This window comes from Varroa destructor, unplaced genomic scaffold, assembly GCF_002443255.2.
Source record: "Varroa destructor unplaced genomic scaffold, Vdes_3.0 BEIS01000001.1, whole genome shotgun sequence".
In the NCBI taxonomy this organism is placed as follows: Eukaryota; Metazoa; Arthropoda; class Arachnida; order Mesostigmata; family Varroidae; genus Varroa; species Varroa destructor.
Genome location: NW_019211454.1, coordinates 3,479,019 through 3,497,434, shown reverse-complemented (window position 1 = coordinate 3,497,434; position 18,416 = coordinate 3,479,019). Strand labels below are relative to the sequence as shown.

Below are 18,416 nucleotides of genomic sequence, written 5' to 3'. Positions count from 1 at the left end.
CATGACGATTTCATCTACACCATTTGCCATCCTATAATTTTCACAATGTCAAGTAGCACCGACTCGTGACGCTTTATAGTTAACAAAGAAGACCGTGACTTGTACAGTCGACGTGTATTTATTTCTTAGACATTGTATTACATACTTTAATTCATAGCAGCACGGCGTATTGCACGGGTCTCTCGTTTTATAGAACGAATAATCCCTTCTTTCTTTCAAAAAAAAAAAATAGAAAAAACTTCCTGCGCCTTGGCTAGCCATGACCGCTGGTCAGGCTGGCCGAAAAACTTGCGCATTTTTAGTTAGCACCCAAAAAATACGAAGGACAAGGCTTGGCCGGACGTATTGACGAGCGAATTATGTCATCGCTCGCAAAAAAATAACACTTTCTAGATAATAAAAACGTATATATGACAAATATAATAAATTGAGCACATTATTTAATATAACTTTCTATGCAAATAACAACTGGGGCATATCTCTCGTTATGTTTTTTGATTTTTATTATTCATTACTGTTTCATCAACTGTATTATGTCAAAAAGCCTATCGTCATACTGAATATGACGAAAGCCTTTTAATACATTATATATTTGGTTTGTGTAATTTGATTTGTTTACATAAAATTTACAGAGGACAATTAATTATCAGCGAGTTCCAATTCAGCCCAAATAATGTTCAAAAAATAACGTTGCATAACATTACATATCTTCAAAATGGCGTGTTTCTGCTCTCAAAGGGGCATGGAGCGGACAAAAGCTGTCGTCTGTATTTGCGTAAGTGTGCATGTTGACCTGTCGGGGGCATATTAGCTGGCTTGCCTCTTAGATCTGTTATTATATTTTAGACTTTTATTGTTTCGTTAGAACAACGAAACTGTCGGTAATTTTTAAGAAATCTGTTTTATTTATGACACACGCCATTTAATAAATAGAAATAGGAAAAAATCATGCTTGCTAATTAATTTTTAAGTGTATTTCCATTTTAGCTTTTCATAGTACCGATAAACTATCGATTATGAACAGAGGCAATATTTGTTTTGCGGAAAACAATAAATACTAAAACCCATAATATTATATTATTGTATTTTTTTATTAGTCATTTTGTCATCATTATTACCACATCGTCGTCATTATTGTTCTTATTATAATCCATTGTATAATCATTATTTTTACGCTTGTTACTGCTATTCGATCATGTATGTATATATATATATATATAGTTTTTGTTGCCTTATTGTTACCCTATTCGTATTACTAGAATTCTTGCTGTGCCGTCACTTATTTTCATCATCCTTACCTATATATATATATATCTATATAGCTTCCGCTTAGATTCTAGACGTTCTCACAGATTTCGATTGAGTGTGTGTGTGTGTGATTTTCCGAGTCCCCCTACGACCTCCTACTGCCTGCACATATCACCATTTTTTGATGCCATTCTCCATAGAAAATAAAAACGTAGGACAACACCAATAATACTAAACGAAGCAACACCTTGCACATTCTACAAACACTTACCTAGAATATATTATGTACGTAAGTGTCGTATACGGTAGAAATTGATCTATCGTAGTTGTATGGCCGTCCTCATTGGTGATATTAGTTTCGGTTTGCGTACCTGATCGCTGAAATTTATGCAAAGTTTACAATTACCAGAACACGGGTCCTAGCTAGATTTGTACGATTCAAAACCGCCTGATTATCTTATTATTATAATTGCTCGGCAGTGTTTTCCTTTAATCTGCTACATGCCTTAATGTTGTTATTGTATTGAAACTTGTTGATTGTTTTTTGTTGGCCTAATTCAATTGAGCATCGTCCGATGGCCAGCAAATAAATAGCCAGGGAACAGAGCCTAGAGCCCTGCTCGACTTGGTGTTCCCTCTAGAACATAAAGTAGAGGCTACTTGTATTTAGTATTCATTCAGAGACAGTAATATTCATTTTTATTGGACACCAAAGTGGTCTTTCGAATTCATTTTTTCTTTTCATTCATTACAAGTTTTCTATTCACTGTTGATCGTTGTTTGTATACAGATGCACTATATATGGTGTTTTCGCTACCTGCCCCTAAGGGTCAATGCTAATTAGCACAACGGACGTGTAAATTAGCCAAGACAAGTTTACAATTGTTCGGTACGATGACCCCTTTTTCCTGTGTCGTCAAAGTAAAGTTTTGATATAACAGACCTCCAACCTGCACCAGTGGCTGCCATGTTGTTAGAACCGATGTCTGTCTCGAATGTTGTCCTCAACTGGTTTTCTCATCCCATGGCAAGAGTATGACGCTTTCATCATTGTGCATCATTGCTGAGCAGGTCCAAATAGGACAAAATTACCTGTGGCATATTTGGTCGACATGGTACTTCGTAGGCACAAGCTTAGGAATCATTAAAAGCCTACGTACGCGAGTACCTTGCCGATACAACGATGCTGAAATTGAGCATCTGGGCAAGTGTCCGTACCAACAATCTCGCCTTTAGAAGATCACTGTTTTCAGTGCGCGACAAGCGGCATAAAACTCTTGTAGTTATCATTGTTAGTACTATGTAGCTATTGGCTGTATGTTGGAACGATCTTTCGATCTCGTAAGTAAACGCACTCGTTTTAAAGTAACAGAACGCTGAATTAGAAAGTATTTATTATTGCTCTTCAGTCTTTGGCTTTATCGGTGTGAGTCAACGTTATATTTTACCGAATGTAGGCACAAAATTGAGGAGTTGAGTTAATTATTTGTCCTATCCTTAGATTAGGCATCATCCACTGTTTGTTCCGAATTACACTAGGGTTTTCCAAATAAATAGTGTCGGAGCGTAGGCTGTACCGTTAATATTTCCAGCGGCTCCGTAGCAGAAATTGATCAAATCTGCATTTTAGAAATGTCTGCCACTAAATGGATATTTTGTTACAAAGGTCTATTTCGTTTTAAAAAAATTGTAAACTAAACGGAAAATAGCGGCTATACTCGTGAGAAAAAAACTGAAGTAAACGTCTCGGTACGAAATCCACAATAGCAACATAATCGTGCAATGCATAGGTATATAAGGTTCTGATTCTAATCCCTTCACAACTTCTAGGCGCATTACATACAGCCGTCGTGGCCACTTGTTATGCCACGCACTATATTAAAGTAAGTTAAAAAAATAACGATTTTATGAGTAGTTTGAAGCACTGGGAAAATGGGCAAACATGTTTGAGCGTGTACACTTGGGCATCACCACAATAGGAAACCGCTGGAGTGCTAAAAGCGTACGAAAATAACAGTACTGAAAGAGTATTATTGTTTGCTATTATAGCTTAACGTTTATACATCGAATAGTAGTATTTAGTAATAAAGTCAATGCGGTCAATTTTACACAAAGGGGCAAACCTAACCTTGCTAGCAGCCTTTGATAAAAGCCTCGGCGGCATATGAATTACGTAATTATGTCATTACCTGACCTGTTAAAATCGACTGGTGTGTCATGTGAAATCCATCAGCCAATGCATCGTAGGAGGCCATGGCGTTTTCCCAGTTCGCAGAGTGGAAAGCCTCTTTTATGCTGACCGGTTGAGAACGAGCGAAACAGGTAGAAACAGCGAGCCTATAATCCCATTAGAAATAATAATCCTCTATGGACAATAAAGTGGCCGACAAAATAAGAAGCAAGTGGGAACGTCGAACATGTGGAAGTGATCATAAGACGCTTCCAACTTCGGATACATGCTTGTACGCCTTCGTTCGTTTACACTTTTCAGGGTACCTATCCAATGCTACACGTAACATACTAACCCTTTTTAATGACAGACTACTGCTGCGCGAATAACCTATCTCCAGATTACCTTCACCAAATGTCCTTCAGTGCGATTTGAGATGAAGTCGGGTACGCATTTCCACGTAAGGTCTTGCGGCTTCGCAATAATAATAATGCTTAATATATTCTGCATATGTAAGGTTCGTTCGCTAGATCTAAATTCCGTTTTGAGGCTCGATTGGGCCTGGCTAGAATTAAAGAGCGTAAGCTTTCTTTTGGTTTGAGAAATATGGCTAGGGGAAAAATCAGTTCAGCTTTGCGAACGGCCATTTGAAAACAAAATAGTCACATCGCGTTATCTTTACTGAAAACAGACCTGTCGGCTTGACCGGTTTTTGTCCTGCCAGTTTAGATACAATGGCAAACAGCTTTGTGGCGAACAACGGTTTGCTAGAGACTGCTCAATGAGGTATCGATATGTTAAAGCCTGTCGACAATGTATACCATATAAAGAGTATATATTGTTTATATATGAATATCCTTTTTCTCTGCTGTTATTTTTTACTGTCGCCGTAACGTATCGTGAGCGATACGTAAAAAAAGGAATTGCGACGTAGGCCTACTAAATAGTCCTTGCTTTCTACATCTTTTTCGATACCTAAACCTTGGTATAACGTAACGTAGATAGCGTACCTCAATGTCAGTGACTTATAGAGACCCTGATAATTGTTCGTTTAACGTTGTTGCGGCACGTACGTGCGGCGACGCGCAAACATGGCTGTCCGCCAGGAGGTGCGCATGATTTTGCCAGATTGATTCTGTGGCCTGGTAGATGATCGTGATTTTCTCTACAATCAAATAGTTAATCAGAAGAGTCGTATGGCATTCAGAACCTTAATAATGTCTTTTAACTAGTATATATATATGTATATATCATTACAATCGTGAGCAGCAAGTATAAGCAGGGCCACCACTGCTAATCCGGGTGTTATTCTTTTGTTTTATTCAACTCGTAGGACACGGCCCTCGCACATTCGGGAGCTCAGCATATCCTGCTATGCAGTAAACAAGTATTTCCTTTTTACTACCTTGAGAATTCAATAATTGCCTCTCTATACGACAAGGTCCCATTGAGACTTCCATTGTTCTATGCAGGGCTGCAAATGTCTACGACTGTAACTCCACATCGTCAACTGACCTCTCTCCGTTTTGCTTCTGTGTTGTGGAAATTATCCAGGGAACGGGGCCTTTATCGTTACATACCCCAATAAGTATTCGTCATGTCGACTGTCGAATGCAAGCACTAGTGTCACCTGTTGTACTATAGAACACCGGGAACTTGAGGAATTGAAAGGAGGGGACGTAACTATGGTTGCTCGTAGCACTGTCTAATTATATTTATTACAATCACCACCATTTCCTGTCGTCCTGCATGACACTATGTGTGTGTCTACATATATATATATATATATATATATATATATATATATATATTTGAATAATGTAGTCAAACTAAAAGTATCATCACAGCAATGACGCCCATGATTTTCTTTTCCACTTGTATTTGAATCGATTGGGCGGTTTTGTTTTTATCTGTTGGGATGCATTCTGCCGCATCGTGTAGACAAATATTAATCGAAATGTTTGTATTCTATTCTACAAATGTTTCCTTCCGTCCGAATTATCGAAGCTATTTCCGGGTGCAGCACTCGTAGTAGTTGCGGGAAGCGGACTGTTATTATGGTTATCATTGATGTTCTATCGGTGGGCACATGTCATGGATTGGTCGCTATTTCATGAGGGAATGCGCACTAAATCCTAGCATATACTATTAGAGAAATTTGTTTTTCTCCGTCTTCCTCTCCCTTCTGACTTTGTTAGCTATATGTTCGACATGTGTACCGATCACCGATTAGATTGCCACGTTTGATACCTTTCAAGTGTTTTCACCGTAGCAATAATCATCGCGGGACACGTCGTTTCCTTATGTTTTCAAGAAGCTCGTTCATTACTTGCGAAAAAAAAAGGTGGATCTCGTCCCACGACCTTGAAACAGAAAAGAGTCACGGCATGGTCGTTCCGTTGAAAGATATCGTTCGTAGACCCACATCCTGGCCAATGATAATAGGGGTAGGTGTTATGGCATATGACGAATAGTTATGATGTGGCATTCGTTCCATTAAGTTGTTGGATTGAAGTTTAAGCAGCTGGCTTATTTTCATCTCCGTTATCGTCATATATGGGGTGCGGCTGCAGCCGGTACTTGCCTGAACGCGAAAAAAGCTTTGTTTTTTTGACGATTTTCGTTTAATCGTCTTCGCACATGCCCATCACACGCAAGCCCGGCACGTAGTGCTGGATTGGCGTACTGTTCGAGCACGCATAGAAGGTGATTGTTTCGAGGTATGCTACAAACTATACATCGGAGTTTCCAGAAGAAAGCCTGGCTAGCGGCCAGATGGGCTTCTTCCTTGGTTCGTATGTGAGTGGGATCGAAATTGAAGCAAACAGATCAAAGTAGCAATTCATAGCCGATCTATCTGAAATTGCAGGCTCAAATTCAGCTAGACTATACGGAGAGCATGGCGCGCCCCATATTTGATGTGAGGATTATTGCCGCAATATTACGACCTGTCGTAAGTAGACATTAAAGGTCTTTCAGACGATACAAGCTGTCAGCGGTAAGTGCTATACGCGAGCGCTTTAGCATACGAGGCGACTGTGATGTACGTGCTAGTGCCTGTATCGTCCTTTTGTCCAATATAGGTATTTATATATTTGCCAGTTAACGACGACGCTACGTCTGATCGTTGTAGATATTAATGTCGTGGTGGCGGCAGCGGTCTTGATTATCGTCTATTCGCGATCTTTGTTTTTGATCAGGCTGCCTTCTTTGTCCTTGTCTTTGTCCTTCGATTCCTTAGGCTCTTTTGACGGAGTGACTGACCAGCCTATACACATTTTGTCGAAGCCACAGGTCACGAGGTTCACTTTAGACTTGCAGTCCTCCGGCAGCCAGGCCGTGGCGCAAACCATCCGTCGGTGACCCTATAGCAGTACAGACATAAACACGCCAACGCACACAAATGTTGTCATTTCAATTATTATTGTTTTTATTAAGGGTAGGATAATAAAGCGGTACATGTAATTAGATAATCACATATCTATTCCTACTTTATACATGTTAGAATCTTACGTTCATAGCTGCAATGATATTAAATAATCTTAGTAAGCACCTGTTATCTAGCTATGCACACAAAGAGCTTTCAGTGCTGCCCGCACATATTACCATCCTCCGAAAAATCGGGTGCTTGTCGAAAGGTCGGTAAAAAGAAACCGCTATGACAAAGGAAATCAGTATTGCGTTTAATTCCGGCTACGGAACTTTCGGTAGCCTTTCGCTGATGAATCGACCTTTACCTGTGAAATGAAAGTATGTTGTATCCGGACAATAAGACGCAAATAGCAAGCCTTACTGTGCCTTCTATCTGGTTTACGCGAGCCTTTACTTACGATGCGGTTGTTTCGCGGCAATCTGGCTAGTCTTTGGCCGTTGAGGTCGTAGAGTCGAACGTGCCGATTGTCGTGAGGAATGGCGATCACGTTCGAGGATGACAATGAGAGTCGATTAACGGGCGAATCGAGACGTACCGCACTCAATGGACTTCGCATATTGCGGAGCTCCCACACCTGCTTTTCATCACCAGCACGATAAATCATTTGTTCCGTCGTGAGGGCATCGTGCATTATTACTTTCTATCATCGGAGAGGTTGTATGCATGGAAATTTTTAGCAACAGAGCGTCACTCAACTAAAGTGTCGCTTTTGAGAGAGCAACTATTTGAAAGTTTCCAGAAGGCAACTGTTTTGCGGAGGACATCAGTGATACGGAACGCTAGTATCGAGCAAGTACACAAACCTTTACTGTGCGGTCGTCGCTGCCTGAGACAACTCGATCACCTGCCGCCGTGAAAGCGACTGAACTTACAGACCTAAAATGGCGGACGCGTCAAGTAACATTAGTATCCTGTTTATTGATGTCTCTAAGCGTAGGAAACAACTAGATACTGCCTCAGCCTTATTAAATTTTTTTTTACTTTTGTACGACTTTTATTAGGCATATATACGCCACGCTAAGCTTTCTTGTGTGCTTTGTCTTGAGCTTATCTTTCCTTTGAGAGCCTATTGCCGATATACGTGTGACAAGTAGAAAATAGATAGGCCATAAGGTAAACGCCTTCTCACAGGTCACATCACTCACTCTGTATGTCCTTGGAAGACCGAAACCGAATGGATGGCCTCTCGAAAGTCCCATAAGCGGAAAGTCGTGTCCTTAGATGAGGTGACCACAAGTCGTTGTGACGGATGGGCAGCAAGATTGGTAAGTTCGAGATCGTGACCTATTAACTGTGTCACTAATTCACCTGTATTTACGTCGTAGACATTCGCTATGCGATCCCACGAGGCGGTGATAACCTGGCCAGTCAATGCATTGCGACAGCGATAACATAAAATCAACGAGTAAATAGGGACGGATCTCTATTGTGAAAGACATAACTAAAAATGTGTACATTTAGACAACTTTCTTCCTCTGATTTCTGTCTTGAAACGTTTCCTGCAACTAAAAGCCCATGATTGCCGTAGGAGAACGCAGTTCGACTTTCTGAGCTACTAGGCGTATCACTCTACGAGACAAAGCACCTCGGATAGCTCGATGTTGCTTGCTTATCACTATCTTTATGCTTTGAGTGATCGCTACGTCAGAACTGATATCGATTGATAACGAAACCGACTGGAAAATGAACATTTATTTTTTCTTGTAACAAACTAGATATTGTCACCTTGGGACCATGTCGCCAAGGTGACTATATCTAGTTTGTTAACCGACTGGTTAGATAGAACAACCCACCTGATCACTGTTTATAAGCCAGTCTGCAGCTACGACAGCTCCTTGATGACCAGTCAACTGTAAAACTGGCACACGGAGCACAGATGCCTCGGCGAGACCCGCATCGTTTTCGTCCCGCTCACCGCTATCGACCTCGTCCTCTGATGACTGCCCCTTCTAAAAGCGGCACCAACATTAACATATATGTATATATATATATGAGAGGCATTCACTTACAGAACCGAGAAATGATATCTACTACTTAAATAGTAGCGAAGGAAGGGCAGCGGATACTTCGCTGTTGCCGAACAAAAACCATCACTGAAGTTAATCATTGGGATGAACCGGCCTGAAAGCGTATATCTGTTTTAGTTGCTCCTTGTTGCTCTCCGCGCACTTGCCCCCTTATAGTGTTCACGTCAACCTGTTATTTATGTGAGATAGGAAAAGACAGATGTAGAGATACTTCTAAGTAGAATATTTGCGTCGCTCTTTAACCGAAGCGATAACACATCATTGCCACCACTGTTATATAAAATACAACTGACGTGAACCTTAGGCGACCTTTTTCCCATTGGATAGTGCTGAACGCTTTGTCTGTATACAGTTGCCCTCGTCTTTTTTTAGCCTTTTCTCAGATTTTCCCGCGTATGCAAATTTGTGGAATTGTTATTTCTAGATTTCTGGGCAGATCTATGCTTCCCATTATCAAAAGCTACTTTTCCTTTCCCCGTGTAACTCGTCACTCTACCAAAGCTTGTTAACGCCCATTAGAAACCAGAGGCCGAGACGAGTTTTCTAAATCTCACGGATGAGGCTAGCGCCTGCCTCCCTGCTTGACATAATTTGCTCGTATGTCGAGTCTCCTAATGGTGACCTTCACTATTTTTTTGTTTTTTCTCCTTTATTTTCTTCTCGTTGTTTTCTTTTGCTGCGATCTTTTCAGTTGTCAATCAGCGGCTGATAACGCGGAAGATTGGGGCACAGCACAGCGCTAGGGAAAATGGCATAAAAAGGGGCCAAAACGGCCGCATATGTGTCACCTATGCTTTGCCCGCGTATGGTACTGCCATTAACTTACATCATTTAGACAGACAATAACAGAAAGAAGCAATAGAAAGACGTGGTAGACCTTACTCTTAATTCTCTTCATTGAATCGCTTTGCCTGAATGACTCACTCTTACACAGGTACGGCAGCAGCAGTAATAATATACCAATCCGTTCGCATCCTGGTCATACCCGGACATTGCGTCCAATAAGCCTCCATTTTTTCACCACCAAGGGCTACATACCGACTCCATAACTCGAGCGAGCCTTCCGCAGTGCTTCCTCTCATACGTCCCTGCGCCCGCTTATTCAGACGGCCCCGTCCATTCAAATCTTTCTCAAAACTCCGCCTTCATTTCTACCGGACTCGTTCCCTAGTTCCTGAAACAAACTCCGCAGCCGAAATGGTGCAGAAGAGAATTGCCAGTGACTAGCATTCGGTGACCGATCGCCGAACCGATGGAAATGGAAACACTTGCACTATACTACCCTTCTCCTCTGACTGTATGCTTAAAGGCCTTCCAGAAGGCCGGATTACGGTAGGCTTCGTCGAACATGAACTGCTTCCCATGCTCCCGGATACTTCTGGTCGCCAAGAACGGAGAGGACTATAAAACTGCCGAATGCATCCGAGCAGACGGCGAAAGACAAACGAACCGAAGCAGAAAACGAAGTAGAGGTCGAAGGAAAATACAGAAACCTTATAAATTCTGCTGCTATAGCTACTTCCTAGTGGTCCGCTAGCAAGATATAAGTTGTATGCTCCTCTTCTTACCGTATGCCCCCCAACTAGCCAGTAGGGGGTATTGTAATCGTTCAACAACAAGAAACGGTAATTTGCCTTATATATCATGTTTCCAGTCGCTCAAACGTTATGATAAATGTTTACGCATGAGTGAAGTGAAGCATAGCAATAAAAACGCAGTGTAATGTAACAGGGATAAAGCTCAACGGTCACACGAGCATACCATAGGACACAGGACAGAGCATAGGTAGCTATGAGAATGAATTCAATAACAGACGTAGCCATTAACGGGCACACCTATTATTATAGGTGCGTCTGTTGATCGTAACTGTTGCACAAAGGAAACTACATTCTGAATATCCATATGAATACATAAATAGTCTATATTAGAACCGAAAGGAATCTCTATTCATGCTGGAATATTAAAATTAGGCTCTGTTAAAAGCAGAAAAATCGTACCTCTATTCCTCGAATAACTACATAAGGTTAGTGAACTGAAGCATCCAATTGAACCATCAAAAAAGGACACGTTTTGCAATGATTATGTGCACCAAGCTATTCATTAGGTAAATACATCGTATGTCTGAGCCACTCTAGAGATACAACGTACAAAGATAACTCTCTATAGATTTCAACAGAACAAATCGAACACCATATATATATATATATATATATATATATATATATACGTTATAGTTTTATTGAGTTGTTGTTTACAAAAACAAACACTTATATAAGCTAGATATATGGTTTTTGTGGCTGAAAAAGACGTAAGAAATTTTTCTTACAACAGAGTTTGATAACATGGGACAACAGAAAGTGACGGAGAAGCTACTGTTGCGTCTTTTATGACAGAAAGCTACCCTGTGCCAAGATGGTCGAGGGGTACAGGGATGGAGGTTTAGTGGCTACGAGGCCCAGCGCGCACGCTGTGCGGCTTTTCTTGTAGTAGTAAATCTCTCCAAGGAGACTTTAGTGCCGGAAATTGGCCAAAGACCAATAACGTACAGGTAGGCGAGCAGCATCGGTTAGCTCTAGAAAGTTAAGATCAACTAGTCTCTTTTTTTTTTTTGATTTGAGTTGGTCGGGACGACGCCTGAGTAGATGTACGTCGATCTAAGTTTTTAGTCGACAGACTTCTTTCAGGTACAGACATCACCAACCTAGAAGAACATAACACATATGTCAGATCTTATGTTGGACGGATTAGTAGATTTTTGGTGGGTGAGGAAGAGGTGGCCATCGAAACGAGCTCAGTTAACGATGGCGGACGTTGGCTTCATCGGAAGCGGCTGACTTCTACAACGGCTGTGGTCAATGAATCGTTAACCATATAGGGTCCAATTCGCAACATGTCACGAGCCTTGATGCATAACCACTAACCCTTAGTCATCGACTGATTATATTTTGGATAACGTTGTTACAGAACAGCCCGAAGCAACGGTAGTCGTAGTTCGTTTGTCAGGACCTCTCCTCCGTAGCAATTGTTCAGCAACGAAAAATGTGTTTTTGTAATGGTATTAGCAGTCGCCTTCTTCTAGCTACTGATAGATCAGTGGCTAGAAGAAGATAACAACAGATCCCTGTTTAATCCCAGACCTGAACTGTTCCCGACATTTAATTGAGATTATGAATGGCGGTAGACAGACAAATATCTAATAGTAAACGGTGGCTCGTGCCATGACAAATCGATCTGAGGTGAGCTTTCCTAGTCTTGCACCTAGCAGCCAGCATGAAAAAGAAAATATCCACCAAGTGGAATATGTAATTGCTCGAAACAAATGTCATCTCTTGGTAATATATTACTTGGCTGTTCTGTTAGCGTTACTAGAGGTCATACTTAGTACTATTTATTAATACTTTATATAAAATTATATTTATTTATAATTCATACCGGTTGCAGTTCGAAGACGGCGACGCTGGCGAGCGGATTCGTCCGCCAGATGTGAACTGTTTTATCACCGGATGCCGTAAGCATCAGCTGCTGCGAAGGGTGAAATCGCACTGAGTTAACGCTACCGGAATGGCCTGAATACTGCAGGACGCACACACCAGACTCTGCGTCCCACAAGCGCGCCGTGTGGTCTATAATTGATGACAATGGTTGAAAAAGAGAAACAACAAAGCTAGGACAGATCCTCAGGCGTTTTAGGGTAAAGGGTTGATCCTAGAAGTATCTTTCATAACATCTAACGCTCACACTCGTCTTTGACGGCCTTTGCCGCTTCACTGCTACAATTATAAGTGTATCATATAGGATACTGGAGCAAAGGTGAGTACGTTAAATGAGATCGTCGCTTATATATAGGAGCAGCTGGAATCACATGGGACAAAGACTATGTGTAACATCCTATTATTTCTACCAAATTGATTCAAATTTTCAGTATTTTTTCAGATGCACATCAGTCAGAAACTTAGTCCAACACGCACTGTCCCATTTTTAATTAATAATCTGAAATTTAAAAAAATTGGGCTATACGAAACAGCGAACGATAACGAAGCAAAATAACTACCTTGATTTTGTACGTTTTTTTTTTTACTCGACTCAAAGCTGCATTTTCAGAGAAGAATGCTGGGTAGAAGTTGATTATTCTGTGAGATTTTTTAGCCCTGTGTTTGTATTTCGTGAGTAAGCGATGCTGATTTTATAGCAAGATCAAAAACGAAACAATATTGAATTCAACTTAATAGGAAGGCGTCTGTAAGTAACTTAAGCAACGTTGTTTCGCATTGGCTGTTGTTAAAAACGTGTGACTTAACACATCATTGCACAGTACAATATTGTCGGTGCCATATGTACCATATTGCGGGACACTAGCCGCATCATGAATAAGAAGTAACCATAAAGATCTACTATGAAGTACGCCAGTTTTACAGACGTCAGTGCGTCCGCTTCATACTGCGTAATGGAACTTCATATAGATCCTAATCTTTGCCTTACCTAGCTTGATTATAAAACATCGTTTCCTGAGAAAAAGGTTTTTTTTTCTAGCCTTATTGGCCATACGGGGCAACGATATAGGTGCTCTCAAAGGACATTTCGTCAAAACGTTTTTCTCACTTCGGTCACATAATAGGAAAATATTTGTCTGTTGTTGATCGCTTGCTTTCAACGGTGTTGTTAGACAAATGTTGACGCATGTAGCCCGTACCCTTTCTCGTCTATAACTGATCTGTCTTTTTGCTACTTCTACGGTATAACTGAATATTGGCCCATTGCAGATATTGGTGTAGCTATGTTATGTTCTAGGCCAGTGTATTTGTAGGCTGCCTTTAGCCTAATCTGAAGGTGTAATAGGTTTGTAAATTGACATGTTGTATTTTGAACGTGCAGGCAGCTAGTACAAGACAAACTCAAGCAAAAACGTTAATTGGGAAAATTCCACATCCTCCATTTTCCACTGCCCTTCTCGAGGCGTGTTATTAAAAGAAAGAAAATATCATCTTTTGATCATATGAAACCTACTTTTCGGTAAAGGGCCTTAAAGAGCAAAAATTTATCAGAAAAAAATTCCAAATCGGCGAAGAGAACAGATACGGCGACTCATTGAGCGATTATAGGAAGCGGCCCCTCTCACCGTCTGAGACATCCTTAAACGTAATATTCTTTAAAAGACGATTGCTTCCATTTACAAAATCCAGTTTTCCTGTTTGGATATTGTGGCTCATAGAATTGAAATGAAGGCCACGATTTCAAAGAATCAGAATTTCCGTACTCAGTAGGAGACCGTTAGAAATACCATCAATGAACATTGTGAATTATTTAGCATTAGAGCTTAGGTTGGCAAACCGAAACCGCTAACGAAGCTCGAACCGTCTCAAGATATCTTTTCTAAACAATGTAATGCTCGCATGTTCCATATAGTTTCAAAGTAATGATGCTACGTTGATTATTAGTGGTCTCTTCCGCGCCACTCACATGCAAGCACAACGTCGCAAACGATGTCGAGAAGCAATTATCGTTTTACAACGATAAGGTACTTTTTGATTTTTTGTTTTTATCATTCAGAAACAGATCCTTGGTGAAAGCTCTCACGGCCGGTAGCGTTTGCCTCTGTCTGTACGCTTACGCGTTAACAAGCAGAACTAGGTTCGTGGCTTACTAGCCAGGTCGAAAGCTCGAAACGCTTTGCATAGAAGGGGCACAATGACAACGACCATAACATAGAAGACCGGCCAGCAACGACGGACGGCGCACACTGATTAAATCAACATGTGCGAGCATTTCAGTAGGTAGTACGTGGCACAGAGATGAAAATAGAACGTATCAAGCCAAGGAACTACTATGAACCAAGCCGCTTTGTCCGGTGATGGTTTTATGTAAATAATACCTGTCGGTACAAAGCGTCGCACCCCTTCCAACTGCGGGGAAACTACGCTCAGTGGCAAAGAACAGTGTCACTAAAACCGTATGTAAGGCCTCGCGGTTCGTTCCGCATACTCGTCAAACTATGCTCTATCTTCGTTCTTTTTATAAGGGCTGTTTTTCTTCAATCTGTAACTAGTTCCAAGAAAAAGCAGAAGTCTCTACAAGTTGAATCACGTTGGAGTATTATAATGAATCTTTGATGTTCTGCATATTATATATATATATCTAACCTGTGCGTATATATACAGACGAATCAATAAAAAAAAAAGGTACTATAACCGTATTTCGGTAGCTTAGAGTTATGTACATAATCTACGTAAATGTATACACGTAGATTAAGCTACTTTTTACAGCTGATGAATGTTTCACACCTGTTTAAATTTACCGAAAAAGCGAGTAAGTGCACACTTTTTAGCTCACCTGGTGCTATATATGCTATAGCACTATATATATATATATATATATATATATATATAGGCAAAACTTTAGAAGAATCCATTAACACCACAGCAACTAAATATTGAAGACCTTTTTTCGTATAGCAACCATACGGCATGAATTTGCTTATCTTGTTTTCCTTAAAGTTGTGCCTTACACAAAGGAACCACAATAACGTCAAGATTACGCAAGTTGATTGTTTTTTTTTCTTAATTAAAGTCATGTTTTAACCCACAGGGCCTTGAACTGAACGAAAAGCTTTCGTGCTTTTTATTTTCTGAATAAAAAATACTGTTTTTTTATTTCTGTGACAACAAATGATAGTATTTTGTATTCTCCTGTCATTGTTCAGAATTTTTTCATCGAATGATATATGCCGTTTTGTTATAATATAGCAGGTTTCGTCTTAAAATAGCTTTTTAATTATGTCTTGGATTCTCGATCCTTGTCGAAGGTAAGACGTGAAGACGTGGAAAAGGTGAAAAGCCGTCGGCGCAGGATTTGAAGAGCATGAAGAAGGGTGTAAGAAGACCTTCTGTGCCAAGTCCAGAAGGACAGCTTTGACGACATTTTTCCTACATAGTCCCACCAAACGGAAAGCATAAACTTTTTTGGATGAAAACCTACTTGACCCCACGACTTTGGCTTTTTTCCTGGAGTCAATCATTTCCATCTATAATTTAGGTAGACGTATAGAGGCTATGTCTCATCGCCAACGACAATTCGATGCAAAGATCGTAACCGCGTGATGCTCAATACCAAACCAGATGTTGAGATGTAGCGTAAAGCTGTAACTCCTTGCTGGTAGAGAGTTCATGAGGTGCCTAATATCCAAGTTTTTGTATAAACCCGGAGGCATGAAACGGCTAATCATGCTCGTATGGCTGCAGTCCATGTTTTAGGCCAATTTACAAGTTGTCTAGCTATTGTCTTCCTTTCGATGGTTGGCTTCAAATTCAGACGGTTAGCCAAAGCGGGAAGTTTCAAATACCGTTGTCGAACTCGGTAAGCCACTCTCTCTTAAATAGTCTTTCTAGCGACAGCATTGCTACCCTCTATCCAAGGCAAATGTTCTGGGCTGGTTTGGCAGTGTTTTGAGCTCGATGAACTGAATAATACATAAGATGTTGAAAGTTCCTTTTTTTCTACGTCGAACATCAATACTTTACAGTACAGTACCGTTATATAACGTTGATAAAGCAGAAAAAACCGTATATCATAAGTAAGGGTAAATGGTTTTCAAGTGTCGGAACTTTCTAACTTAATACTCTTCGTGTTCCGGTAATGAACAAACAGTCCAATAGGCTTACTTGACTCGTGCACTTAATTAAAGGAGCATTCTAAAGCCACGAACGTTGGTTTTTTTAGCGATGCATCAACGATACTTCGGCGGCGATCAAGTGGCAATATACATACCGAAAAAGCAGTTTGAAAATTTTTAAGTTTCTTTCCGGATATCCAAAACTGGAAGCGCATATTAATGCAAAAAAGACTAAGGTATTCACATATGTCGATATCTTCGTCATTCTAAACAACTTCCATTTGTACGGACACTGGTTGTACCCTACCTACGCCTTCATGGATAGTCCTGCCCGTAGACCATGGCCTATAGATACACAGCAATCTGTCGTTGGAAAACGTATTGATGTGACCTTCAGTTCTTTCAACACGTAACAGTTCGAGCGGCGAATGAGTAACAAGTATGCAACGAGTGTGTGAGCGTAAATAGGAACACTGTTTCAGCTTGGGATTAATACAAATCCGAAGTAGAAAAAGGCCGAACACGGAACGATTCGAACATTGCCGGTCTTTGGCTAGATTTCAATATTCGAATTCTACATCGAAGCCCTCTCCTCCCTGAAGTCCTTCACAGAAACATAGGACCGAGACATACTTTAGATTTGCAAAATAGTTCGCATGGTACTATATTTGCTTTTATTGCCACTCCTACCGCTGTTGCGAATGCCTGCGCTCTGCGATCGGTCCCTGCGGTGGTTTTTTTTTTTATATTTGGGATGAAAGGATTCTGAGAATGGTTGAATTAGACGCTCCGCTCTAAAGATACCTCTATTTCTTTTCGAATTACGCTTAAATGTAACTTTTGTTCTACTTCTATATATCTTTTTTTCTTCTATTTCTATATATCTGTATATACCTGATATACTCAATATTTCACAGTGGCACTGAATGTGGTCGTTGCCCTGAATTGCGACTGCCAAGTGCAAAATCGTCAGGGCGTCGACAATGCGGAAAAAATCAGGCTTTTTATTTTATTTTTGGAGAGTTCACTTATAAGGACCTTTTGAACAACTCAAGGAATTGGAATCATTCGATCATCTCAGCATAAATGTCCTAATGAGAGATAGCAGAAAATGAAATTGAGCTGCCAACCAAAATGTTACAATAACTAAGAAACGTTCAAGTAACTTATCTAGCTATTCACTGCCGTTTGCTTACTATGTTTACAAAACTATAGAATGATTTTACATAATCGACATTAGACTACACGGGGGCTATCGCGGTGGAGCAAGTTTTAGTTCGAACCCTGAAAGAGTCAAGTGTAAACAAGCATACCAGCACTGGCTGTTGCGACAACAGGCACGGTTGAATTAGGTGGTGCGCTGACCTCCCAAACCCCATCCCGATGGCCTGAATAGCACGCAATAGGGGCGCATGTCAGCGCGGACGTCTTGAAAGAGGACACGATCCGGGATGTAGAAGCTTTCAGCTTGTACGTTGTCTTGATCTTCTGGCTTAGGTGAGATCCGCCTCCTGAATAAGACCGAACAACGATAGGTAGGAACGAGAACAGACATATGTTGTATTAGAATCAGATTAGCTAATCGTAAGAAAAACGTGACATCTACATACGTACTGTTACCGGACGACACATAAAAAAGTGACGCAATAACGATGAGTTACATTCACGAGATAGACAGCATGTACAATAGCGACTAATTGAATCAATAGATCTACAGAGTTAGCTTGCTACAGCCGCTCCCTCCAAGGTTACGTCGCGGGCTGCGCGTTACATCAAGCCAAACCCCCATCTGGCTATCATTTTTCTGTTTGGAATTAAAGTTGCCGCCGATTCATGAATGTGAGTCCAACGTTTACCAATAGTCATCATCTACGCTTATTAGACTTTCAAAATACTCACTTTGGACATCATATCGAAACTTTCAAAGCTATG

General features: G+C 40.7%; 1 protein-coding gene across 2 annotated transcripts in view; it reads right to left on the bottom strand.

Annotated features, from left to right (window-relative positions):
• Positions 1-480: 480 nt before the first annotated feature.
• The window catches only part of Wdr37 (WD repeat domain 37), an 83,121-nt gene continuing 65,185 nt past the window's right edge, over positions 481-18,416 (bottom strand). For both annotated transcript variants that reach the window (XM_022790813.2, XM_022790823.2), the window contains exons 5-11: positions 17,798-17,995; positions 12,311-12,501; positions 8,645-8,800; positions 7,997-8,211; positions 7,655-7,727; positions 7,249-7,425; positions 481-6,783 (exon numbers count right to left, since the gene is read on the bottom strand). In XM_022790813.2, coding sequence (XP_022646548.1) covers positions 6,592-6,783; positions 7,249-7,425; positions 7,655-7,727; positions 7,997-8,211; positions 8,645-8,800; positions 12,311-12,501; positions 17,798-17,995 — 1,202 coding nt within the window. In that variant the 3' untranslated portion in view covers positions 481-6,591. The remainder of the gene's footprint in view (positions 6,784-7,248; positions 7,426-7,654; positions 7,728-7,996; positions 8,212-8,644; positions 8,801-12,310; positions 12,502-17,797; positions 17,996-18,416) is intronic.